Raw genomic sequence first — 24,055 nt, 5'->3', positions numbered from 1 at the left:
ATGCTAGAGCATCTAGAGGGGGCTTTATGAAAAGCCAAAATGACAAAGAATAACTAATTTAAAATAAAAACATATCTTTAATTTCAAAGTAGGAATTATAAAGTTGGTATTGTATTTATCAAGCTTCATATATGCAAATTTCCTATATGCATGATTTTTCTTTAAACCTGTCATCCAGTCCTAGGGGTCAATTCTAAGGAGACACGATTAAACTGAAATAACGAGAGAGGTATTGATTTGCAATCTGATCATTCAAGAACTAGCCTCAGAAACTATGAAATTGAACCAAATAAAATTGCCATTTTTTGTAGATCAAAAATGGTCAAATGAGAAACTTGAAATCAGAAATTTCAATTAGAGGGATGCCCGGGTGGCTCAGTTGGTTAATCGTCCAGCTCTTGATTTCGGCTCAGGTCATGATCTCAGGTTGTGGGATTGAGCCCCTTGTGTCAGGGCTCTGTGCTCAGCATGGAGTCTGCTTGTCTCTCTCCCTCTGCTCCCTCCACTCTTACTCACTCTCTCTCTCTCTAAAAAGTTAGTAAAATTTTTAAAAAATAAAAAAAAGAAATTTCAATTATAAATTTCACTGGTTCAAACCTTAACATCTGGAAAAACTCTTTGTACCTATAAGGAAAGCCACAGAGAAAGTACTTTGGTCTGGGACACCCAAGCCAGTACCTAAACTATAAGCAGAGGAGGACACATGTGCAGTATGTTTAGCTAATTTACTATCTAGGTAATGGTATAACTATTAACATGAAACACAGTCTTTTAAGAAGCTTTTTAGATACTCTGTATCACCTTTTATAAGGTATCCGAGAAATTACTATGAATCTCATTTAGACAACAGGCAGCAGCGGAGCACAAATCCCTTCCCTATCTCTGGTAAATGGGTGGTTTTGTGGCAAGTAAATGAAATCCTATGGACGGCATGCAAAATAAGTTTTTCTGGGGTAGTTCATTTAAGAATAGATTTTCAACTAGAATCAAAACTTATGGGAATTTCCATCTAAGCAATTAAGTGATAACAAGGGAAGAGTACCCCAATATTAGTTTCTTGGTAAGTAATCACTTAAAGGGAAAAAATATTTGAAATAAACCATTTTTAATTAAAAATAAAAAACCCTATTTTCAATGTTTAAAAGAATAATTACAAAAAACAAAAACCGTTCTCCAAGATACAGAACTACACTTTGACAGGTGAACAGGCACTAGTTACATGTGAGCCAAATAAATTCTTATTTGCCTCAACTTTATTTCCAAGGCTTGTTACCTTCAATGTTTTCATTACACATTTTATAACAAAAATTGGCTTCTGCAGTTTATAGAACTTCACTTAAATCACCAACTCAATGTACTTTAAAATCCCTCTAATTCAATTATGCAAGCCTACAAAATAAGTCACACTTTCAGACATGAACACAGGTAATACAACAAAGTATTAGAATTAGCAGAAGCAGTATCACACACACACTCAGACACACCCACAATCCCCACTATGAAGTGAGCACTACACCAGGGACACTAAATGGTTAAGTTTGAGACTGTTCCCAATTCCCAATTCTCCAAAGGAGTAAGAAATCTTTATCATAAGAAGATAGATGGAAATGTTCTTGCCGAAGGACTTCAGGCTTCTTTGTTTCTGGAATGTTTTTATGAAAATAACCATCAATTGCAACTGACTTCCTAGAATCAAGCAGGGACAAGTCTAGTTCAAATTATGACTATCAGTTCTATCTTCTTTAGCCAATAAACCAAATTGAACAAAAATTCTCCTAAGGTATCCTCCTAACTTCAAAATTCCGTTTCTAGGCAGAACACAAATGCTGCCTGCAGTATCAAACAATCACCAACACACACACACGTTATGCAATTGCCTGTTTATTTAGTGGCACCAGTTTTGCAAACTAGAAATTATTTCTACTTTTCATCTCACATACAATCTGCAATCATTCACAGGCTGAATGCAATTTCTTCAACAGACTTAAAAACAGAGAGTACATTCTTAAAGTTAGAACTGAATCCACATGTTTTCTTTGGACCAGGAAAATGGTACATAATACAAAATATACATTTATGGAATTTCTTTAGAAGTTTGGATCACAGAAACGCAAACAGTGCGTGAGTTAACTGTGGAGAATTTTGTTATACACTGTTTAGGAAAAATATTTCTGCAGTTGTATTAGTTTTACATTTATAGATTTAAAAAATGAATATATATATGTATATATATATATATATATAATGCAACATGCTTTAACATGTACATGGTCTCTCCACTCATAACATTTATACAAATTAAGTGAAATAAACCAACTACCAATAGTGAAACCAACTACCGTTGGGCCGAATTACTACAAACAAGATACTTTCCTGCAGGTATATGCTGTTGCCTTAATCAATGGCTAACCAAGTAAGACAATGGTTTGTGTTTCAAAATTTCCACAAATGGAAATTAAGTAAGCTGTAACGGGAACATCCAATTTTGGCAACAAATGCAACAACCTAATGATTTTTTTCATGGTGGTTGTATTTTAGTGAAATCCCATTAATTCTGTACATTAATGGCTGTATGTTACATCTTATCTTACGACTGAAGTGAATTCAACATTTAATGAACTCTAAGACAAGGGAGCTCAAAACCTGAGTGAGATCTGACAGTTAAACGTGTTGTGAATATACTGTATTTGCATGACACAGGTCAGAAACATTACAAATTTCCATTTTTTATCTCTTTTCTGTTGAGATTCAAGTGGCGTAGAGTGATGTTATCCTCTAAAACCAGTCTAAGTACTCTATTTTATTCACCTTTAATCACTCACTTTCTCCCAAAATATCTTTTAAAAGGGTATTTTCATAGTCAGCTCTAGACTAGGCTCCCATCTACCTCTTCCATCTTTTAAAAAGTGAAACACTTTCTTAAAATAGATTCAAATTATTTTGATTCCCTTGAAATTTTTATGGGCTTTGCAGGAAAAAGGCTGATGAACCACTGCAATATTGTCAACTTTGGGGAAGTAATGTACATTATGTGAATTTTCCTGGGTAAGGAAGTTCCTAGGATTCATCAATTTCAAAGAGCCTGGAAACCTAAAAAGTTAAGAACCAAAAAAAAAAAAAAGTTAAGAACCACTGCTAAAATGAGTTTGTACCCACCACTGTACCTAATTATTAGTAATTTTGTTCTGCAGCTACCCTATCCCCTAAACAAATCTTACTTCAGATAGTACCATACAAACACAAATGTTACTCTATGTCCTTTACTGGATCAGAAGGAAAAGCGGGGTGGGGAGGGGAGGCAAAGAAAGGAAAAACATTCAACTTTTCTAAACATTTAATTCAGTAAGAAAGCTAACAGAAAACAGAGTTTTGGAGCAATTAAAGAACAAAAAGATTGGGTTTTGTGGTGAATAAACATTACATTTATTTTTCTCGGTTAAATTGAAGCAGCAGTAATTTTTACCATTATCTCCCTTGCTGGAAAAATCAAATGATCTGAGGAAGTAAAGGTTGATTGTTGCTGGTTTATGTGATGCAACAGTTCTTAATGATATACAGCTAGGCTCAAGAAGACCTTCCAACTGCTTTTAAAATAATTAAGAGTGATCTTCTGTGTCTTCCTCACTGGCATCTCCCCACCCCTCCATCTCCCAAGTTTTCTCATTTTTGGCTCACTTTAGATAGTGTCTATTGGCCTTGGTGAGGTAATGCACCCAAGAAAATGGAATAGGCCTGCTTAAAGAGAGTGAGAGAAATAGAGACACAGAACCATCACCAAGAGGATAGCAGAGGAAATCAAGAAATATTTCATGCTAGGTGAGGGGGGAAAAAAGTCACTTTTTGTTGTATCAATTCAAGCAATATTTTCCCCCATCTAACAGGTTGTCAACTTCTGTTTAAATATATCTGAGCTTTTCTAGTTGGTGCACTCCTACGTGCTGGTAATATAATCAGGAAAATTTAAGAGCAGAGGCCCCTAAGTTAACATATAAAGCAGGTAAAAGGGAAAGAATATATGTAAAGCTGAACAGAAGTAGAAATGTTCATTTGACAACAAAGTGGAACTAAATGGCTCTCTTCACTTCTGTATGGCATTCTGATTATCAATAATAACACTTGAGACTTATTATTCTGACCAACAAAATAATACAGTAATTTAGTCCCAACATTTAGAAAATGTATTCTTAAATATTTCAAGCATATTCTAAAGTAATGTATAACTTAAAATACAATCCAAAACTCATGGCACATTATCAAAAGAAATAAAGTAAAATTAGGCTTCTAAAGTTTCAAACTATAAAAAAGTCATCCTATGACTAAAAGAAAAACTAATCAGAAGACTCAATTACACTCAATTACAAAATGGTCATCTCACCAGCAATATCTGCAAGCAAAAGTATGAAACTCTTCAAGGTTCCTTCAAAGAAAAGCCTTAAAAAGAGGAACATTTATGTTCTGAAATATTTACATATTTTCTACTATGAAAGCCTAACATAATACTGTACAAATAACAAAACATCATAGGCTTTCACCTCTAATTCAACTTTATGAATTAAAAGTATACACCATGAAATTCAAAATGAAAAAAAGAAATCCTGTAACCAATTTTGTCAGTTCTTTCAGAAATCACACACTGAATTCCCGTATGAATTTGTCCAATAAAGATGGGCAGTGAAATTATTTATAAAAACTAAAACACACAGTAATCATTTGACTAAAACTAGTTATTAACACTGGCAGTGTTTTTAAAAAAAACAATTTTTTCTTAAATAAGATAAATTTAGCTATATATATATTTTTTTTCCTTTTTTTCTTTTGAATGCCTTAAACTCAAAATCCACCAGTATTTCCCGGGTTGGAGAATTCTAAGAACTCCATGACCTATTTCTCTGACTGCTGTCAGCAGGAGGAGTAAAGGCCATTTGTTGAAGGCAGTTAAGCATAATGAATAGAATTGAGCCTCCTCCATCCAATTTTATTACTATGCTAACCAAAATTTTCTTCTGAATGAGATTTCTAACTTTGAGGAAAATAAACGGAAGAGTTTTCAAGTGAATAATGGAAGTACAAATGAGCTGGTTAGGGCAGAGGCCCGCCTTATTCAGGAAACTTATCTGGCAGAGAGTAGTAGGAGGGCTGTAGCTATTTTTTTGGATGTGTGATTCAGTTACAACATTAACATACATTAGATTATAAATCGTACTCAAATGTAAACTCCTTGAGGGCAAGGACCTCTTCATGTCTTTATAGTTCCAAGATACTTGGCCTAGAACAATGTTTTACAGATAACTCTCAATACATCTTGTGGAAAAGATGGATTAGCGGAACCAATATGTGGCCAAATGGATGGTCACTAAAAGTGTTGGTATAATTCAGATTATTTGAATTACGTACTTGATTTAGTCTTTAATCCAAATTTCTTAATGTGGTTAAAAAAAAACAAGTGGCTGGAGCAGTACACTAATTGCATAGTACTCTAGAAGCAAGCATTATTAATAAAAAATGTTTGAAATACTTCTAAAGCTAAATTAAGAAAAATACCACTTGGATTTTTTGAAAGTTAATGCTAATATTGAGAACTGCTTCTGTTATCTGTAAAAGTATATTCCTGAAGAAAGTGGAAATTAAGAGAGTTTACTTTGCTAAAACAATAAGAGATTAGTAAAATTTTTTAATGTTAGGGTAACAAGAGTCTACACAAAATGAATTTCCCATTAAAAGCAGCAAATTGAGTTCATCCTATGAAAACACTTAAACAAAAGTACATTTTGAACGGTATATTATCATACAAGAACTTTCACCCTCCAAAGGAAATAACATAAAACGGATCAAAAACTTTTTGAGGCATTGCCCTGAGATGCTAATTAGCATACAAAAGGGGGTTGGGAGGGCAAGAACTTAAGTGGTACAAAAATGAAGTGCACAACAGAGGTGCAAAAGTGCCTTTTGAAAGTGTGGTTGGTTCCCACCCCCCACCCTTACCCCCAGGAATCAAGAACACACACAGTCTGCAATTATAATGTACACTTCCTTTTTTACAATGAAAAATTATAAATAGTATGGCAATGCTAACTCATGTGGAAAAGATTTAGTCTTCTCAGAGAACACTTCATAGTTTTCTCTCACTTCCAAGCTTCAGTTCAGTACTATTAATTTTAACAAGGAATATCTTAACCTCCTATTTAAAAATTCCCAAATAAAAAAACAACTCTAAATATGCTGTTATGTTTTGAAATATAGCTTTCCATCACATATTTTTATACTCGTGACTTATAATTTTGCATCTCAAAACCTAATTCATGGTTTTGAAATTTCTAGAACTAAAAAACTCAGTCTACTTTAAGTCCTAAGGAGCTGGCTTCTTACACTAGAAATTTAGTTGTCAGCGCTAGTAGGTCTAGGAATCACTCTCCACCAGCAGCAGCACTGCGATCCGCTGACCCCACATGGAGGTGGCCTCCCAAGCCATAACAGAACATCTCATACTTCGCACTCTACCACAGATTTAGACACTGAGCATTTATTTGTAAGTTTGGAAATGGTTCTATAATTCCAACTGTTACGAATTTCTAAAGATAAATAGTATGTGTTTTTCTTTATTCATGCTGGATTGAGTTATAAATTAAATACAATTAAATACATTGAATCGCCTCACAAATAAGAGGGATAATGGAAAGGTTTTGCTGGTATGTAACTACTTAAATCTGAGACACTTCACATTACCTTGCCCACTACTCCCCTAACTTTACATTAGTTTTAAGGCTATATATACAAATATGTATATTTCCAAGTTAGGGAAAAAAACAAATATAACAAAATTGATTATACTACTTTTTATACACAGTTTCGATTTTGTGTTCAATGTTGTACTGTAATCTTACATGTTAATAGTTTTCTAGTGGGGAATCTGCCTACTGAATGATTAAATTACACAGTAATAAATACAATATCCAACCTAGACAGACAAAAATACAGAAGGGCACAAAACAGTAGTCTTTTCTGCGTGACAGATTTAAAAACTTACTTTCACATGCTTAATCAGAGGAATTTAAGCCTAAATTAAATTAGGTTATTTTTATATCTACAATTCTTTAAGCTTTGAAAGTTATTTTTAAAGGCCAACAGCTAAATATTAGCAACATGCTATATTTCAAATCACAAATACATCTTAACTACTTGGATTCTAAAGACATGGGCCAGTTAAGAATCACAGGCAAACACACACACACACACACACACACACACACACACACACACACATCCCTACACACACCCCCACTACAGAGTGTTAGATTGTCAAGCTCTGACAATTATTTTAATTAAACAGTAGGCAAATTCAAGCTGATCTACATCTTAATGAAAAATAAGCAGCCAGAAAGAAATCCATTAAAAAAACACATTAAGAAACAACCACAGACTTAAATCTCGTAGTCTTTGTAACGGAAGGGAAACAGTTCCATCCGTGCCTTGAGTAACAGTATTTCCTGATTAAAAGAGACTAACATCTTTCCCCATGAGAAACTTCTCATCTACAATGGCATGGTGTTTTAAAAGGGCGGGGTAGAGGAGGAATTACACATACATGATTACATTTCTTGTTTGTTAAATCAAGCTTTATTGATAAAATGGAATTCAGAATCCCTTACCAGGAACAGCAGCAGGCCCAGCCAATCATGAGAGCAAAAACGTGGCAGTCTCCAGTTAGGTGTAGGAAGCTGCTGCTTATCAATTAGTAATTCAATGTAAGGACTTTTAAAAGAGGTGCAAAGAATCAAGGCATTTTAGCCCCAAGATTGATACTCTTATGAATATACTGTATTACCTGCAATACTCCTGGCAACAAGGTGAGAACCTAAAAGACAGTTAAATGAAGGGACCAGCTTATCAACAGTGCCAACCCCACTGCCAAGACAGTTTTCGGTTAACTCCCTGGATGTTCGGCTTTGTAGGATTTTGGAATTCTTCTCCATAATCGTGTGCACATTTGAGCATCTAGCTGACATGGCTGCTGCTCTCCCTGTCCCGACCCCAAGTCCAAACACAACATGACTTAAAAGGACTATGTATCTGTTGCATCACACAACAAGCCAAACATTTTTTGCAACGTTGATAGTGATTTAAAGCAGTTCATAATTAAATATGAGCATTTTGTACAAGGACAATTATACTTTACAAAAAACAAAATCATACAACAAAAATTGCTGGAGTCTGATTTACAACATGAATTATGGTTTGAAATCACGTTTACATAAGTCTCAAATTTACAAAAAAAAAAAAAAAAAAAAAAAAAAAAATCAGTCCTGGGCTAGCTGTTGTACTGCTGAGTTCTCTGGTGTGATCCATTCTCACCCACGTCATACGTCCTTCTTTAAAGTTGAGGATGGATGCTTTAAAGGTTCAAGGAAGTTGAGCTGTACTCTCCTTTGGAGGTGAAGGTAAACTCCATGGCTAAATGAGCAGTTTTACCACATGTCATCAGTTGATGTAGAGTCCTTCATAAAAGGAAACAGAGCAGAACAAGGAACTACATTAAAGCTGAAAGGTGCCAAATTACTTTCCGGATAATGCAGAAAGGTAAACTTTTGTAAAGTTCACAGTTAGACTGCACGTGCTTTTTAAAGTGTATGTGTGTGTGTGTGTTTGTGTATGAAATATCAGTATTCAATCTGCTCAAAAAACTGTTAGCCCTTTGTTTTGTTTTGGAATAAAATATTTTAAATACAATTTTACCATGAGGTTGACCAAATGTATTTCTAAACCAGTATAATTACTAAAAAAAAAAAATTATTTTCTTCAATTAAAACCCAATTTACCTCCAGAACACTACTTTATAAACTTTTACTACATAAGAGATTAAGGCTTCAAGTAATATGAGATTTGAGGAGGTGTCATAATGCAATTTCTATCTCAGAGCTGTGCCCAAATGATGGTAAGTTAGCACTGTTCTGTAAACACCACACTACAACTGAATTCTAACCTGGAAATTTAACTTGAGAATAGGACATTCTAATGTCTTTTTATAGTAGAATTCTCTACTTCAGCATTTAAATTAAGTATGTGTTTCAGGGTTCTGAAAGTATTTCCAAACATAAAAACTACGAAGTGGAGCTGAGCATTCTGAAGTTCCATTGCAGCTGTTTATAAAACTCAGAATAATTCAAGATTCTGAGCAGAGGTATCATTTCCACCTTCAAAAAAAATCACTTAGTGGAGGCAAACCTTCTGAAGCTGATTGCTCATAGAGGCTTTTAAGAAACAAGAAGAATTCAAAGGACTTTCTTCTTTTCTGAGAGGTGGCCACTCACCATGATTATGTCCCTAGTCACTAGAACTGTGGTGCAGCCAGAGCTCAGAGCAATCGATCAGGGGTGTGTAAGAGAATGGGTACAGTGAACAGCTCTGCAGAAACAGGTAGGAAGGATATGCATTTAGAGTGGAAGGAAAGGGAAAGCACACGCAGCCAAAATGTTACTTACAGTGTCATCATTTTTGTAAGGATTCAGTCTATTGTAAACGGCTTCAATTACATTCCGCCTAAATTTAAAAAAAAATGCAGAAAGTTAATTCTTTAGAACACAGAACTTTAATAATTCAAAGTTAGGTGCTCATTAAAATGTCAAAGATAATCTTAGAATTATTTTAATTCTGTTTCTTACTGTCAATAGGTATCCTCACTTTATTATATATAATAAATTATTATAAGATATTTGAGACCCAGTGTTAAACTAGAGGTGAATTTACTCTAAATATAACATTCTACCAGCCCAATTAACAGAAGACTAAAAGTCATGGTTTAAAAAAAAAAAACCAGTCTATATATGGTCTACTTCATTTGAACTGGCTTATGTGGTTATGAGTCAGCAATGATGATGCAGTTTTAAGATCGAATACTAATCTATATTCTTTTTAAGAACTGAACATTAGTTTTGAAGTAGAAGTTTATTTCAACAACTGTTGTGATAAAATAATTTAGATAAATTTTACATTTAAATTTGTTTTTTTGTAATGTCCCCTTTAAAAAACTCTATTAAAGCTAAAATGTCAAATATGACATTTCCCTGCCAAGTCTAGGACATTCTGAATAACATTTTATTAAAACAATCTGTAGTGTTATTTGTAAGTTATAGCCTCCCCTACTTCCAAAATAGATTTGAAGCAATTTCATAGACAGTCATTTCACAGGTCATACTGATGAAAAGATTTCTAAGAAATAAAACCTTCAAACAGGAATTTTAACAATTACTAGAGAAATGATTATAAACAACATAGTAGGGAACCATTATATGGATATCAGAGGTAAAAATGTTTGAATCGTAAATTTTTTTTTTGAATTATAAAATTTCTTAAAGTCTCCACTTTGGTTTATAAAGATGTAAAGCTTAATATCTGACAAAAATTAGTCCAGTTCTAAGAACTGAAATGCACACATAAGGAGGCAAAAAATACACCCTCCTATCTTCCCTCATAACAAAATCCAACCAACCAGGAATCAACAACCAAAAACACTGGGAAAATCAGAGATGTAGAAAAATGGCCTAGATGGAAGAAGAGAAAGAGGCTCATCCCTGGGGTACTCAAATTTGACTGACAAAACCAAATTAAAATAGTAGCAATAAAAACAACAATCAGAATTTTGTAGTACTGCGTCATTTAGCTTCAAAAATTGTTTCACTGTGTTAATTTATTATCCTATAACCCAAGCCTTCGCTAAAGACAGTCTTTAGTATAATGAGTTACACATAATGACATTCTGACACCTATTCTAAATGTGCATCATGTATCATTAATAGTGAAGAACACTGAACCACAGGCTAAACATTTTGAAGACATTAAACATTTTGAAAACATCAGAAATTAGGTTAAGTACACATCTGATCAATGAACACCTTACATTTTTATGTACTGAGATAAATTATTAAGAGTACTCAGAATGTAACTTACTTGCTTGCCAATTCACCCCCTGGTGGGAGGCTGGGGATGTTCTCACTTGCTAATGTGCGCATCACATGGACTAAGTCAGGGACGCCTTCCCCCTGCTTCTTTATGATTTCTGGGGATCAGAAGTACTTTTTTTGTAAGTGTTGTCCAAATTTAATTTAAAAAAAAAACTGAAACAAAGATAACTTAGGTTTTTAAAGATGGCATTTACCACATCTGAGATTTTCTAAGCTGGTATTAGAAAAAAAAAATCAAGTTGACCTTTGAAAATTTATGACAAAGGGATGCAAAAAAATGATACAACAAATGAGATGCTTTCCAGAATAACTTCAAAGAATGAAAATAAACAGGATAAAAATGTGAAAAAAATTTCATGTTAAAATCAATGTATTACATGATCAAGGATATGGGTATACAAATGAGAATATTCTTAAAATGCCAAACTAGTTACTTTTGAGGAGGTCAACTCCTCTCTTTAGACTAGAAAGAAACATGTTTCCTGAATTTTGCACAAATTAAAAAAAAAAAATAACCAATTTCAAAATTTGAATGAAAAAAAAAAAAACTCCTTTAAGTATAAAGGAATTTTTTGATTATATACTAACCAAATCATTTTTACCTATGTTTATATTCGCAAAGTGATACTTAAGTAGCATGTGCAGGTTAGGTTATATGACTGAATACCACTCACAGCTTAATTTTTGTCTGAAATATCTTTAGCAGTAAATAGATACATTACACTTAAAATTAATTTCAAAACATCCAGTTATTAAATGGGGATAGTGATATGATCTGCAGTGTTGCCACAGAGATGCGTACTGTCTTTCATACCACAGAACACCAACAATTATGTACAACCAACTTAAAGAATTCTCAAACTGTCAAGTATAAGAAGTCTTTACTTGGAGTTTTAGCATATTTCCTCTAAATGCAAGATCATAACAAAGGTATTTGTAATTTAAAAGTTCAAGTTTTGCTCAATTATCTGTTTTTAAGTGTTTATACTAAGAAATTCTCTTTGTCATCATTAGGGCAAGAAAATTATCATTCTAGTTCTCAAATTGTAAATACCTTTGAAAATTACAATGCATATAAAGATCTTCCATCCTTCGATCAAGTCTCAAAATATCAATTCCTCATTAAAGCCACATATTAAAAGACAGACACTGCTACCCATATTTCTTTAAATGGCTCAAATTGTCCTTTTGGAATTAAGGCCAAATTTTACCATGATTTTTTTTTTTTTTGGTATTTTTTTTTAAAAAAACAGTCTTAAATCGAACAAAAAGCAAGGATCTCAGATTTGGTTTGCCAAGTTCCTTTATTGTATAATCTTTAACATCTAGTATTTCTACATGGTTCTAATGCTGGATATCTGCTATACAAAAATAAAGGGTTTTGATGTTTACCTAAGCTGCACAATTTCACAATCTAAAGCTGTAATACACTTAACATACAGTCTCTGCTAAGCCAATACAATTATTGGATAGATAACTAAATACAACAGAAATGAACACTGATGAAAAATTTAATCAATGAGAGTATCAGGTCTAAAAAACATTACCTTGATTCATCTATATTTGATGTATCTTACATCTCCTTTATTAAAATATATATTAGGGTATTTTAATTGTGAAGAAAATTACAGGAAGACAAACTCTTTAAAAAAATTAATGTAAGGCTTTAAAAACAGTATTTTCTATTCCACATGGGACAACACATTTAAACTGTCTTACCATTAACACTACACTAGCATTGTTTCTTTTGCTTTTAAAAAGGAAAACAAGATGAATTTAATGAAATATTTCTTTAACTGCTCTTGGACTGTACATTAATTAGAACTGCAAAAAGACTGAATGCTTTTACTGAAGAATATATGTATAGAAGATCTGTTTCCCATACTCACATATAAACACATTCTGCTCTTCCCTACTCCCCTCCACACCGCATCTGTGGGATCCTATCAGTTATCTCCAAATTAGCAACTTTAAAGCTTGGGTAGTCAACAGAAAAGATTTTAAAAGTATATATGTACAGGTACAATCTTAAACTGGCTTAGATGGACCACGACCTTAAGAGATGTAGTTTAAATTATGAGCTGAGTCTTTTTAATCGCAACCCTAGAGAGTCAAGTATTTTGAAGGGCACAGGTAATAGGAGAGCTAAAAAGGCAAACTCTTTTCTGTGGCATGGACAAAGAAGCCAGAAGTATTCAAAGCAAATAAAAGGAGGTTTAGTAGATCACAGCAATTTTGAAGCCAAGTATTTAAACAAATAAAGAAAAAAAAGAAAGAAATGTTCAGTGCCTGTTCTGGAAGCTGAATGTAGTGTTTTTTATGTAAAACAACTTTTGCAATGTAAATAGTTACATTCTATGTTTTAAAATATAGTAGGAATTTTAATTAACATAGTATTTATTTTCTAGTTGCAGTCTTATCAAACCTACCTCAATAAAGAATATGAAATTTGATTTGTGACATAATAATCTCAGACTGAATGATACAAGTATAATATTTCAACATATCAAAAATATTGAGATTGATGTAAACTCTGTTCAGGTAGCAATTCTTCCTTGATAAAAAGCAATATAAAGCTTAATATTGTAACATAAAATTATGTATCTAAAGCAATTATTTAGAACTGCACCAAAAACTTAGAGAGTGTACACTAAAGAGAAAAGCTGTAATTCATTTCTAAAATGTGATCCTGCTTCATAGTAAATAAAACTAAATTACTTCTTCATTAAATCAGTAAGAAAACATATACCTAAGTTACTTTTTTTTTTAACCCAAGTTACTTTAAAGTGCCAATAAACCACATACCAATTTATCCCAATACATATTCTTACTGTTTCATTTTTCCACTAGCCAGCAGTCTGAACCAATGTGATATGACTTGGTAGCATTCTAAGTATTTTACTGTATTATAAATAAGTAACATATCAAAATGATTTTTAAATATAAAAATTCCAAGAGCCTTGGGTAATAGTGAGAAAACAAACTTAGTGAATAGTATGTCCAATGAGTGAAATACTAACAGTTCACACACATACTAGATATATCACTATCAAGTGGGGGAGAGCAATAAAAACAAAATAGCAGCTCTAGATAGTACCGAAAGTCAAAAACAATCATGATTCTAATAGCAGACTGATTATAATTGATATCAAACAGTAAAATGGGAGAAAACAAAATTAAAGTGCATATTAATTTTAATAATGCAGGCACAGCAGGATATAATAGTGTGTAGGTCAATGCTTACATGCTATTAGATCTTTAACGTGCAAATTCATGACATTAGGAGCCCAAAATGCATTTTAACGCTATCATAGGCATGTCAAGCTTTTCTGCTTAAAAGAAACTGCATAATCTATAAGTTTACTGCATATATGCAGCCAAATGGAATTCTCTGGGGAGACTTAGCATTTAAAGCAGTAGCTTCGTAAAAGGTCATCTGTATTTTTTCAAATATTTAAAGGCATTACACTTGAGAGTTACAAACATCTTTCTAGTTGTCTCAAAGTAATTTGCAGAATTATGACAAATATATTCCTGAAATTCCCAACTTATTTCTTGCTTTAATTCAGCATTTGTATTTCTGCCAAGTAGAAACCTACTGTATCTTCTATTCAGGTCTATGTTGTCTTGGTGAGGAAGTTTATGGCTTAGTCAAGAAGCCTTGAAAACAGTTTTAAACAAATTTTTAAAAGCTGTGGCACATGGAAGTTCCTAATAACCTAATAAGTTATTAAAAAAAATCCTAAAGACCTTAAATTCATACACATAGCTTTACACAGAAAGATGGTATTCAGATTATCACCATCATAAATAAACTGTTTATAATTAAATAAACCACAAATCAGACTTTCCTGGCATAAAACTACACATGCCAGTGAATCCATCAAGAATTTTAAAGCATACAAACACTTTTTAGCCTTTTTAAACAAAAGTATCCTGAACAGAATGTACAGGGTCACACTAGTTCTTATTTCTACTATAACTGTAATAGGACAATCAAAAACATCTGAACAGTTACTACAGAAATGCCCTTTCCCACTTTTGTACACTAAACACTAGATGTCAAAGGCATGTAAAGACCTAAATGCTAAAATACTAAAGTTTGATTGTGTTGAGGTTTTTCTTTAATAAAGCTACTTATTTTTTGTTAAATGATCCACCTTCTACTCTGCTTTCCAGGTACTTGTCCAATTCTGCCTCCTTCTTCACTGCTTCTGGTGATACTTTGGGTGCATTTGGAAAACAGATCAATATCACACTCATGTTGTCTCGACTTCCCTGGGAAGAAAAAAGTTGGAGAAATATTACGCTTTCTTCTTGTTCTTTAAAGCCCTGAAAACTTTTACAGCCATGACAATTTTAACTATACTTGTTCTAGTAATGACACATATATATACATATACATACATATATATATATACATATACTAGGAGGAAAAAATATGCATATGTGGAAAGGCACCCCCCCCCAAACACATACAGTGTATATGGTATACAGAATAACCAACACTCCAAAAGATAGGAGAAGCACTACAAGTTAACCTCCATTGTAACAATCATTTTATTTTTAAATGCTATAAAACAAAAATACTACCAAACATTTACTGGTTGCCTACTTAATTAATTTGAAGATACCTAACACAAATACACACACACACACACACTCTCTCTCTCTCTCTCTCACTCAATCAACAAAACAGAAAATTCCAGAGGATTTGACCTATAGTTACATGTATACTCAACAAATTTATATTTAAAATAAATTTGGAAGCCAATTAATTTGCTTCATAATAAATATAAATACGGAATTAGTAGTAAAACTAAATATATATAATTTAAAAACCAGTTTTTTAACTTTCATAATTTAAAAAAATGGCTTAACTTTTAGGAAGTACATTCATTTTCAAAGACACCTATTCAAAATGCTGTAATTAAAATACTTGAATCAATGTTAGCCTCCTCATATTCCCCTCCCTATTAGGAATTAGAGTTAACTTTTACATGTTATGTATTTGATTCCTCAATATGGGAAAACTGACCTTATACTTTAAGTTTAAGCAAACCATACAAAGAATTTAATATCAAAAAGAATCTTGGAGAAAAACAGTATAAAATGTGGCAAGTGATAGGGTACTGAATAATTTTTTAAAATGGAGAATGCAGACAAGATAAAGTATTAGCTGAGTCAAAACTGACTAGCGTCTGAACATGACAATTCTCTCCAAGAAAAGAGCTTTTAATCTAGCCAACAACTATTTAGTTCTCAAGAGCTACACAATAAGGCCAATAAATAGATACTACTTTTATGCACACTAAAAGGGACAAAGAGAGGTACCACTATTCAGCTCTCCTCAAATTCAGCAATCAACAGTTTGCACTATTAAGTCATTGCTCTATTGGTTTTTTTAAGCCTATGTGCTGGATGTTACATAAACTTGATTTGTTACATAAACCTGATTTCTAAGTATGATCAGATTTTTAATTAAGATTTTAAGTAGAGCTGGCAGTATGCTTATAACACTACAAAGAACAGTAAGATGACTCTATTTCTGCACGTTGAGAGAAAATCAAATATGCAGTCTCAGAAGAGTTTTACAAAATCAACATTTGTTAGAGGAAAGGAAAGAAAATCAAAGAACAAGTTAATGAACAGTATGGACAAAAAATTTCTCAGTAGTCCTATGAGTTAGCTACTGTCAGCTCCATTCAACAGCTGTGAGAGGTCAAACAATTTGTCAGAGACTGTGGAGTACAAAAGAGACAGAGGTAAGCCTGACTCAAGGCCTGCCTCTTCAGTCTGCTTCCTCTTGCTTCAACTTTCACATCTGTAAGATAAAGGGGCTAAGCTGGCTCATCTACGTACATGACCCCTTTGATCATCCCAACAACCCCATGAGACAGCGGATAACATCTCTTACCTTTTTTACAATTACAGAAACTGATTTTCCAGACAGCTTAAATAGCTTACCTGAAGTCATACTCAGTCTCATACCAAGTTCTTCTGACTCCACGTTCAAGGCTATTTTTATTACATCAAACCAAGTGATCACTAAATTCTCTTTGTTGCTGCTACAGATTGATTAGACTATAGTCTCAAAGTACTTCCATGAATGTATGGTGACATCATGTGATAAAAATAAAATATTAGAATTCTAAAATACTTTTTATTTATTAGACACAAAGGCCTAACCCTCCCCCATGCCTTTCCTTTTAAGACATGCACTCTGATATAATCTTTCTGCCTTTGATAATCTCCCACAATATTAAAAAGCTGAGGTAGTCATGGTTACTAAAAGACCATTTAGATTATAATTCTTGCATATTGGGTAATTTCTTTCTAAAAAAAAGTCCCTAAATTTTCATAATTGGTAAAGAGTATCCTACAATTTTGTGCCAACAATTTATGTCTGAGAACTACAGTTTCTATAATGATTAAATACTAGAGTAATAGTTAAGATAACATAAAACCATTTTTATCTCTTAAAAAAAAGTCTAACTACCTTATACAAACAGGTGTCGACTACTTCATTGCAAACTTTCTCAAGGTCATCAGTGACTTCAAGTCTGGATCTTACAAAATCACAGAGCTCTTCATTTCCCATAACATCCCAAATACCATCACATGCAAGGATAATGAACTGATCATCTTCTTCAGATCTTTCAATATCATGGACTTCAGGCTCTGGTGAGACAAGCTGCTCTGTAGGACCTTTTCCGTGGACACATTTGTAATCAAAGTCCCCGAGGGCCCTCGATACAGCCAGAGAGCCATTCACACGCTGAATCATGACAGAACCACCTGCATTCTGAATTCGTTCTTTTTCCAGCGGATTACTTGGTTTGTGATCTTGTGTGAAGAAGTGAACTTTCCTGTTTCTACAAAGTAAACCTCTCGAGTCTCCACAGTTAATGAAATAAGTATGTTGAGGAGAAATTAAGACACCCACAGCTGTTGACCCACTTCTATCTGCACCATGTTTCTTCTCTGACATAACTCTCATGTGTTCATCAATCTCCAGAAAACCTGTTCTGATTCCATTCTTTACATTTTCCACAGAAGGTGCTCCTGCAGACCCTTTAAAATCCTGGTTATTGGTGATGTGATCTAACAAATGCTCACAGCAGTATTTGGCAACCTGAGAACCAGCATGCCCATCATACACAGCAAAGAATGACCATGTTTCAAGTCCACTTGGCAAACCGATCACAGCCGTATGTGCATCCTCCATTTCAACTCGCCAACCTTGCATGCTGCTTAGCCCATACCGCAACCCATTACCCTGCCCCTGGGCGTTATGTTTTTCCATCTTTGGCTTGTCTAAAAATGCTCCCATTATGTCTTGATATTCTAGGTCTGCAAAAGAAGAGAAACAGGAAAGTTAATAACTATCTTATAGACAAAATACAGATCCAACAATATTTTTAAGAGTGAAGAAGATACAAAGAAAGCTTTAAATAAGAAGTCACAACTCTTATGAGCAGACACTCCTTATGTTGTTGACTTGGAACCTAGAGATTAGTAAGGAAGAACTGGAAAAGAGGCTGATCAGGCACAGGTTAGAATGAACAACAGGCAGAGAGAACTAAAGCATCAGAATAAATTTGCTGACCTGACACTCCCCCACCAGGCACAACCACTTGAGGCAGAAAGGAGACTGGCAGTGGTCATCAGCTTACATGAACTAGGCCAAGTGTTTCAAGATGCAAGGAGTATGTGAATCTCTCAGGGAATCTCAGACCTAAATTATATGTGTATGCTAATCCAGAAAAAGCCCAATGAATTCATAACATATCAAAAGCCTACTAATTCAAACATCTTGGTTGAACATTTAGGATTTTCCAGTTTTATTCTGAACTACCTAGAGTTTTATTGCTACTACATGAACCCTCTTAAAAAGTAAAAAATGACCTACTCAATGATCCAAATTTGCACACTCATTCCTTTAAGCCTTTGCTCATGTCAGTCCCCTTAACTGGAATCCCCTGTCCCTCCTCCTTACTTACAGAAAATGTATAACCATCCTTTAAAGTCTAGTTCAAATTCTACATTCTCCACAGGTTTTTTTTTTCTCTGACAAAGCCATTAAGTTATTAAATTATCACAAGGAGTACAACCTCAATTATCAAGTTGCAAAGCAATTATACATAAATACAAGTGCTTATTACATATAACAAAACCAGCCTATTGTAATCTACTGATGCCCTATTACTTTAGCAGTTATAACATGTATATTTATTATTAGTATATGCTATGACCATTTGGTATTACAGTAAAGGAGACTAGAGGGCCTAGAAACAGCCATGTGGACAAGGATTAGCTAATGTAATCCTTTCCCAATAATCAAAAGCTAAAAACTCTGGTCTGAAATGGGCCCACACAACGCAGGGGGACAGTTGGTTAGAACTTAGGTTGACCTTTACTTGAGCAACAGCCTAGGAATGTAGAGACGTGGGGTACAAATCATCAAATAAGTCACAACTGAACTCAAACCAAACTGAAAGAAGGTAGAATTAAATTTAATGGAGGTAAAATGGGAAGGCAAAATAGGGCTTAGGTAACAGTACCTAGGTAAATCAGGATGCAGTTATGACACGAAGGGATTGATGATGCTAGTGAGGCTAAGCTTTGAGAAGAAGCTGGGACAGAAACGGTTAAGAAAAACCCCTTAGGAAGGTCATAGTGTCCCAGTAGCCTTTCCCCCCCTTCTTCTCCTACCAGGGCCAAACCTATATACAGGAGATAAGTCTGGCTGATGTGATAAAACAATCTCACAATATAACAATATCACAACAATGTGATGTGATAAAACAATCTCCTGCCGAGTACTCCTTTGTCCCCTATTACAATTTCACTAATGAAGGTAAATAAGAAAAACTAGTCATCATTTACTCCTTATGGCAGTATTCATCAGATTACCAGATACCAAGTTGATATACATTATTATGACAAGAGTGCTTTGACTGGACAAAGGAATAACATAATGATAATAACTTAATAGCAGACAATGTTTAATAAGTCTAAATCATTCATTCTGAACAACTCTCTAAAGTGAGTAATAATATCTTCAATTTGTAGATGAATCTCACTGAGACTTAAGAATGGCCAAAGTAACTCAACTGAAAAATTTAGAGGAATCAAGACTCTAATTCAAGCCTCTCTGAATCTAATGCACCATTTACTGCTAAGGCAATGGTTTTGATCATGGATATACAAAAGGATTATTTATGGACTTTTTGAAAAATTACATTAACAAATCAGAATTTCCAGGGTAGGGTTGGAACCAAGGCACCTGCATATCTGCAAAAAAGATTAGATGAGATGCCTAGATAAGTACATCTAGATGGCAATATGATGACTGAGCCATTGTGAAGTTAAGTCATCTGCTGAAGGTCAACAGCAATTTGCCTCATCTCTGTACCTCAATTCCTTCAGCTAGGCTAAAGGGGAAGAAGAGAGATAGAGTTAAGATGCTTGATAATGCATTGTCTGTACAATGAAAATATTTATACTTACCTCTGAATGTTGCTTCAAGATTTAAATGAGGTAGGCAAAAATAAGGTATTCTGCGAACTATTTAATTATTACTACATTCATACATATATAGTTACATTAGATTCTGGTATTACCTAAGAGGGAATTTACTTTCTTTTGAAGAAAAGCTCAGTAGCTATTTTACAGATGTACATATAAAACTACCAAATAAGTAATTATTTGAAGACAGGGTAAAATTTCTAAAAGCAAAACCCAAACTTGTGAAAAATATATATTAGAAATGTGAAAATGTAACATACCAAGCCAGCCATCTGATAAAATTTTAGGTCCAGCCCACAGCAAATATAAAAATATGCATCAAGGACAAATTAGTAATTTAGTGGTTGGACTTTCACATAGTGAAAATAGACAATTCCGAAATCTTACCTCCTGGGATTCTGAGTAATTTGTAGAATCCTAGTGAAGCAGCCAACAATAGCTACATAAATATAGCAGATGGTTATGTAAATATAATACCAGAAATTACTTACTTATAAATACTATGTTTACACAGTCATCTTCCAGAAGTGGACTATTAATTATGTAGTCAAATTATTAAATTGGCATCTATCTATAAATAGTAAATCCCAAGGGGTTTAATTTGCCCAAGAAAGCTTAATCTAGTTTCTGAGAGGAATTCTAGTTCTTGCATTGTGTAAAATCTCCTCTGAGCACATGCTGGATGGATCTCACCACAACACTAGCTTATCAGTTGATCTGAACTTTTCTCAAAACAAAATACTATGACAATCACAAGACTGAACTCCTCTTTGATATAACCAGAAACTTTGGAGAACACTTTTTGTCTCTGAAAACCAAACTAACTCCTAAATTGAAAAATTCTAAGGCTGGGTCAGGAAGTCATTCATTAAAATTCAGCCATTGGCTTTTATTAAGCAAAACTGATGTCATAATCATAGCAGAAAATCTTAAACCTGTTATTTGGTTTAATCTGCTTATAAATCTCCCCAATAAAAGATCTATATATTCAACAAATTAGCCCAGAAATAAGAGTTACTCAAGTAACAGTTTGAGCAGTCTCCTAGTAAAAAAAAAAAAAAAAAAAAAAAATGAGGAATAAAACCACGTAAGGCTTTTTTCTGTTTACCTATGGGGACACAAGCTAATATAGAACTCCTCCAGGGTCCACAAACAAAGGACAAAATAAGACATGTAAACAAAGTGGAGAAATTATATTTTAAAGATTAGGGAGAATTGGGGGGGACTATATACAAGAGAGACTAGGAACTCCTTGGGAAAGAGGGGGAAAATGGAACAATACACAACAGTGTACACAATATGGCAAATTCAAGTCATGTGCAGTGGGATGTGAGATGTAAACTCTTCACTGCTACCAAATATTCAGCATATTCTACACGTCCCACTAATGCTTACATGTGAATAGACTTTGTCAAACATGAAGACAAACGTTCACCTGACCTCTAAAATGCACATTTATTGAACGATAGGATTTATAAGTCTTTTTTTTTTTTTTTTTAAGATTTGCTTGATACAGAGAGTGAGCTAGCAAGAGAGACAGCTAGCAAGAGAGCACAAGCAGAGGGAGAAGCAGGCTCCCTGCCGAGCAAGGAGCCCCATGTGGGCTGGAGTCCTGGGATCACGTCCTGAGCTGAAGGCTGACTGAACCACCCAGGTGCCCCCTGAATGATAGGATTTAACAAAGATACTGCAGAGCTGGGGTTCAGTGAAGAAACACAGACCCCTTGTGGCTGAATCTCTGCAAAGGATAAGTTAGAATACACAAACTACTTTGGACTTCCCAAGCTTTAAGACATAGTAATTCATAAATTATATTTTGTAAGGCAGCCACATCATAGTTATTTATGGTAATGACAAATAAGTGCATCGACAAAACTTTATACCAATTTCAAAAAGGAAAAAGGCTAATCTTTGGGTAATTTTTCTCTCATTTGAGTCTGGAATTTCTCATTGACCTTTTTTTTTTTTTAAAAAAATGATTATACAGGGGAACCTGGGTTGCGCAATTGGTGAAGAATCTGACTTGATTTCAGCTCAGGTCATGATCTCAGGGTCCTGACATTGAGCCCTGCGCTTAAGATGCTCTCTCTCCCTCTTCCCTTGCCATCCTCTCTCTCTTAAAAAAAAAAAAAAAAAAAAAAAAAAAAAAAAAAAAAAAAAAAATTACACGTATTTATATTTACAAATTTAATTTTGATTAACTTGTAAAACACATCAGAGCCAAAATGTAGAAATGGTCTAAATCTATTTTACAAATGAGAAAGCACACATTTGCTGAAGGTCACAAAGCTGGTTCTACAGTAAAAGCTGAGAATAGGAACCTATGTTTCTGGAACTTTACTGCATTCTATAAATCCTGTCCTGTGTACTTACTTGCAAATGAAGTTAACGGGAATCTAAAAACAGGCTTTTTAAAGGCCACACATAAGTAGGGAAGACTGTCACAGAACTATGCTGAAACTCCCTTAAGTGCCATTTTTTCCTCTGCCTACTCTAACTTCTTTTCTAAATTTCTATACTGCCAAAGATAAAGAATGAAAAAGAAGGAAAGGTAAAGAGAAAAGGGAAAAAAGCAATAAATCTAAACTTTGTTTTTTTGTCTGGGTCTGAGGAAAAACCAGAGTGCACAATTTCTTGCAAAGCTAATCTCAAATACTCAAGGGCTAAATAAAATGTAATAATGAGCAAAGAAAACTAAGAGGATATATTTTTAAAGGTTCAGAAAATATGGGGGAGAAGGGGACACACACCTCAGTATTCATTACCTCCACACTAGAAACAACCCATTAAGATACGAGATGACACTCAATGAATGAAACTACAGGCTGTCAACTTTAAATAACTAACTAACTAAATAAAGGCACTCTAAAAGTAGTACATGGAAATGAGAAAACAATTATTGAACTAAAAATTATAACAGAGAGAATGAATAGCCTACTGGATACCATGGGGGGGGGGATCAAACCAATAAATGCGATCACCTCAAGGAATTCTTTTAGAACTCAGGTCTTTCTTCATCTTGTTAATTCCAACATAAAAACCCACCCACATCTGTATCCATCCTATCGCCATACCTTTTTGTTATAAAAGAGGACTCTCTGTGCTCTCACTTAACATAAATCCCTCTACTAGAGCTTTGAGGCACATGCTTCAAAGAAATCTTATACTACTTAACATGTCTTCTCTGGAACTTTACACTATTATCCTCTTCTTTATATTTAACCTCTCCTTTTCAATTGGAGTACAATTTTTAAAGACACTCAGATGTTAACCATTACTAATTAAGTCTTTATGTAACTCCTTCTCTTGTAGCTACCCTTCTGGTTTTCCCTTCCCTTTGGAGTCAAACTTCTTAAACACACGTGTTTATGCTCTACACTGCTGCATGGCCATTCCACCAAAATAAGCTCCTCCAAGTTGCTTAATCCACTGGACTTTTTAGTCCTCGTTTCATTGCTTACAACAGCATTTGACATTCACTCTTCCAAATTCCCACTGGCTTTTCAAGATGCTACACACTCTCAGCTTTCCTCCTGCCCCTGGCTTTTCCGTCCTTGTTCCCTTTGCAG

The 24,055-nt window shown here is 34.0% G+C and overlaps 1 protein-coding gene across 3 annotated transcripts in view; it reads right to left on the bottom strand.

Annotated features, from left to right (window-relative positions):
* Positions 1–1,865: 1,865 nt before the first annotated feature.
* The window catches only part of PPM1A (protein phosphatase, Mg2+/Mn2+ dependent 1A), a 46,205-nt gene continuing 24,015 nt past the window's right edge, over positions 1,866–24,055 (bottom strand). For 2 of the 3 annotated variants that reach the window (XM_059182243.1, XM_059182244.1), the window contains exons 2-6: positions 17,455–18,308; positions 15,116–15,233; positions 10,942–11,050; positions 9,477–9,534; positions 1,866–8,492 (exon numbers count right to left, since the gene is read on the bottom strand). In XM_059182243.1, coding sequence (XP_059038226.1) covers positions 8,463–8,492; positions 9,477–9,534; positions 10,942–11,050; positions 15,116–15,233; positions 17,455–18,288 — 1,149 coding nt within the window. In that variant the 5' untranslated portion in view covers positions 18,289–18,308 and the 3' untranslated portion in view covers positions 1,866–8,462. Of the gene's footprint in view, positions 8,493–9,476; positions 9,535–10,941; positions 11,051–12,240; positions 15,234–17,454; positions 18,309–24,055 lie in introns of those variants that run through there. The other variant, XM_059182242.1, reaches the window with a different exon arrangement.

The sequence above is a fragment of the Mustela lutreola genome, chromosome 7 (assembly GCF_030435805.1).
Source record: "Mustela lutreola isolate mMusLut2 chromosome 7, mMusLut2.pri, whole genome shotgun sequence".
NCBI classification, from domain to species: domain Eukaryota; kingdom Metazoa; phylum Chordata; class Mammalia; order Carnivora; family Mustelidae; genus Mustela; species Mustela lutreola.
The sequence above is the reverse complement of the archived record's forward strand: the minus strand, read 5'-3'. Positions and strand labels throughout refer to the sequence as shown.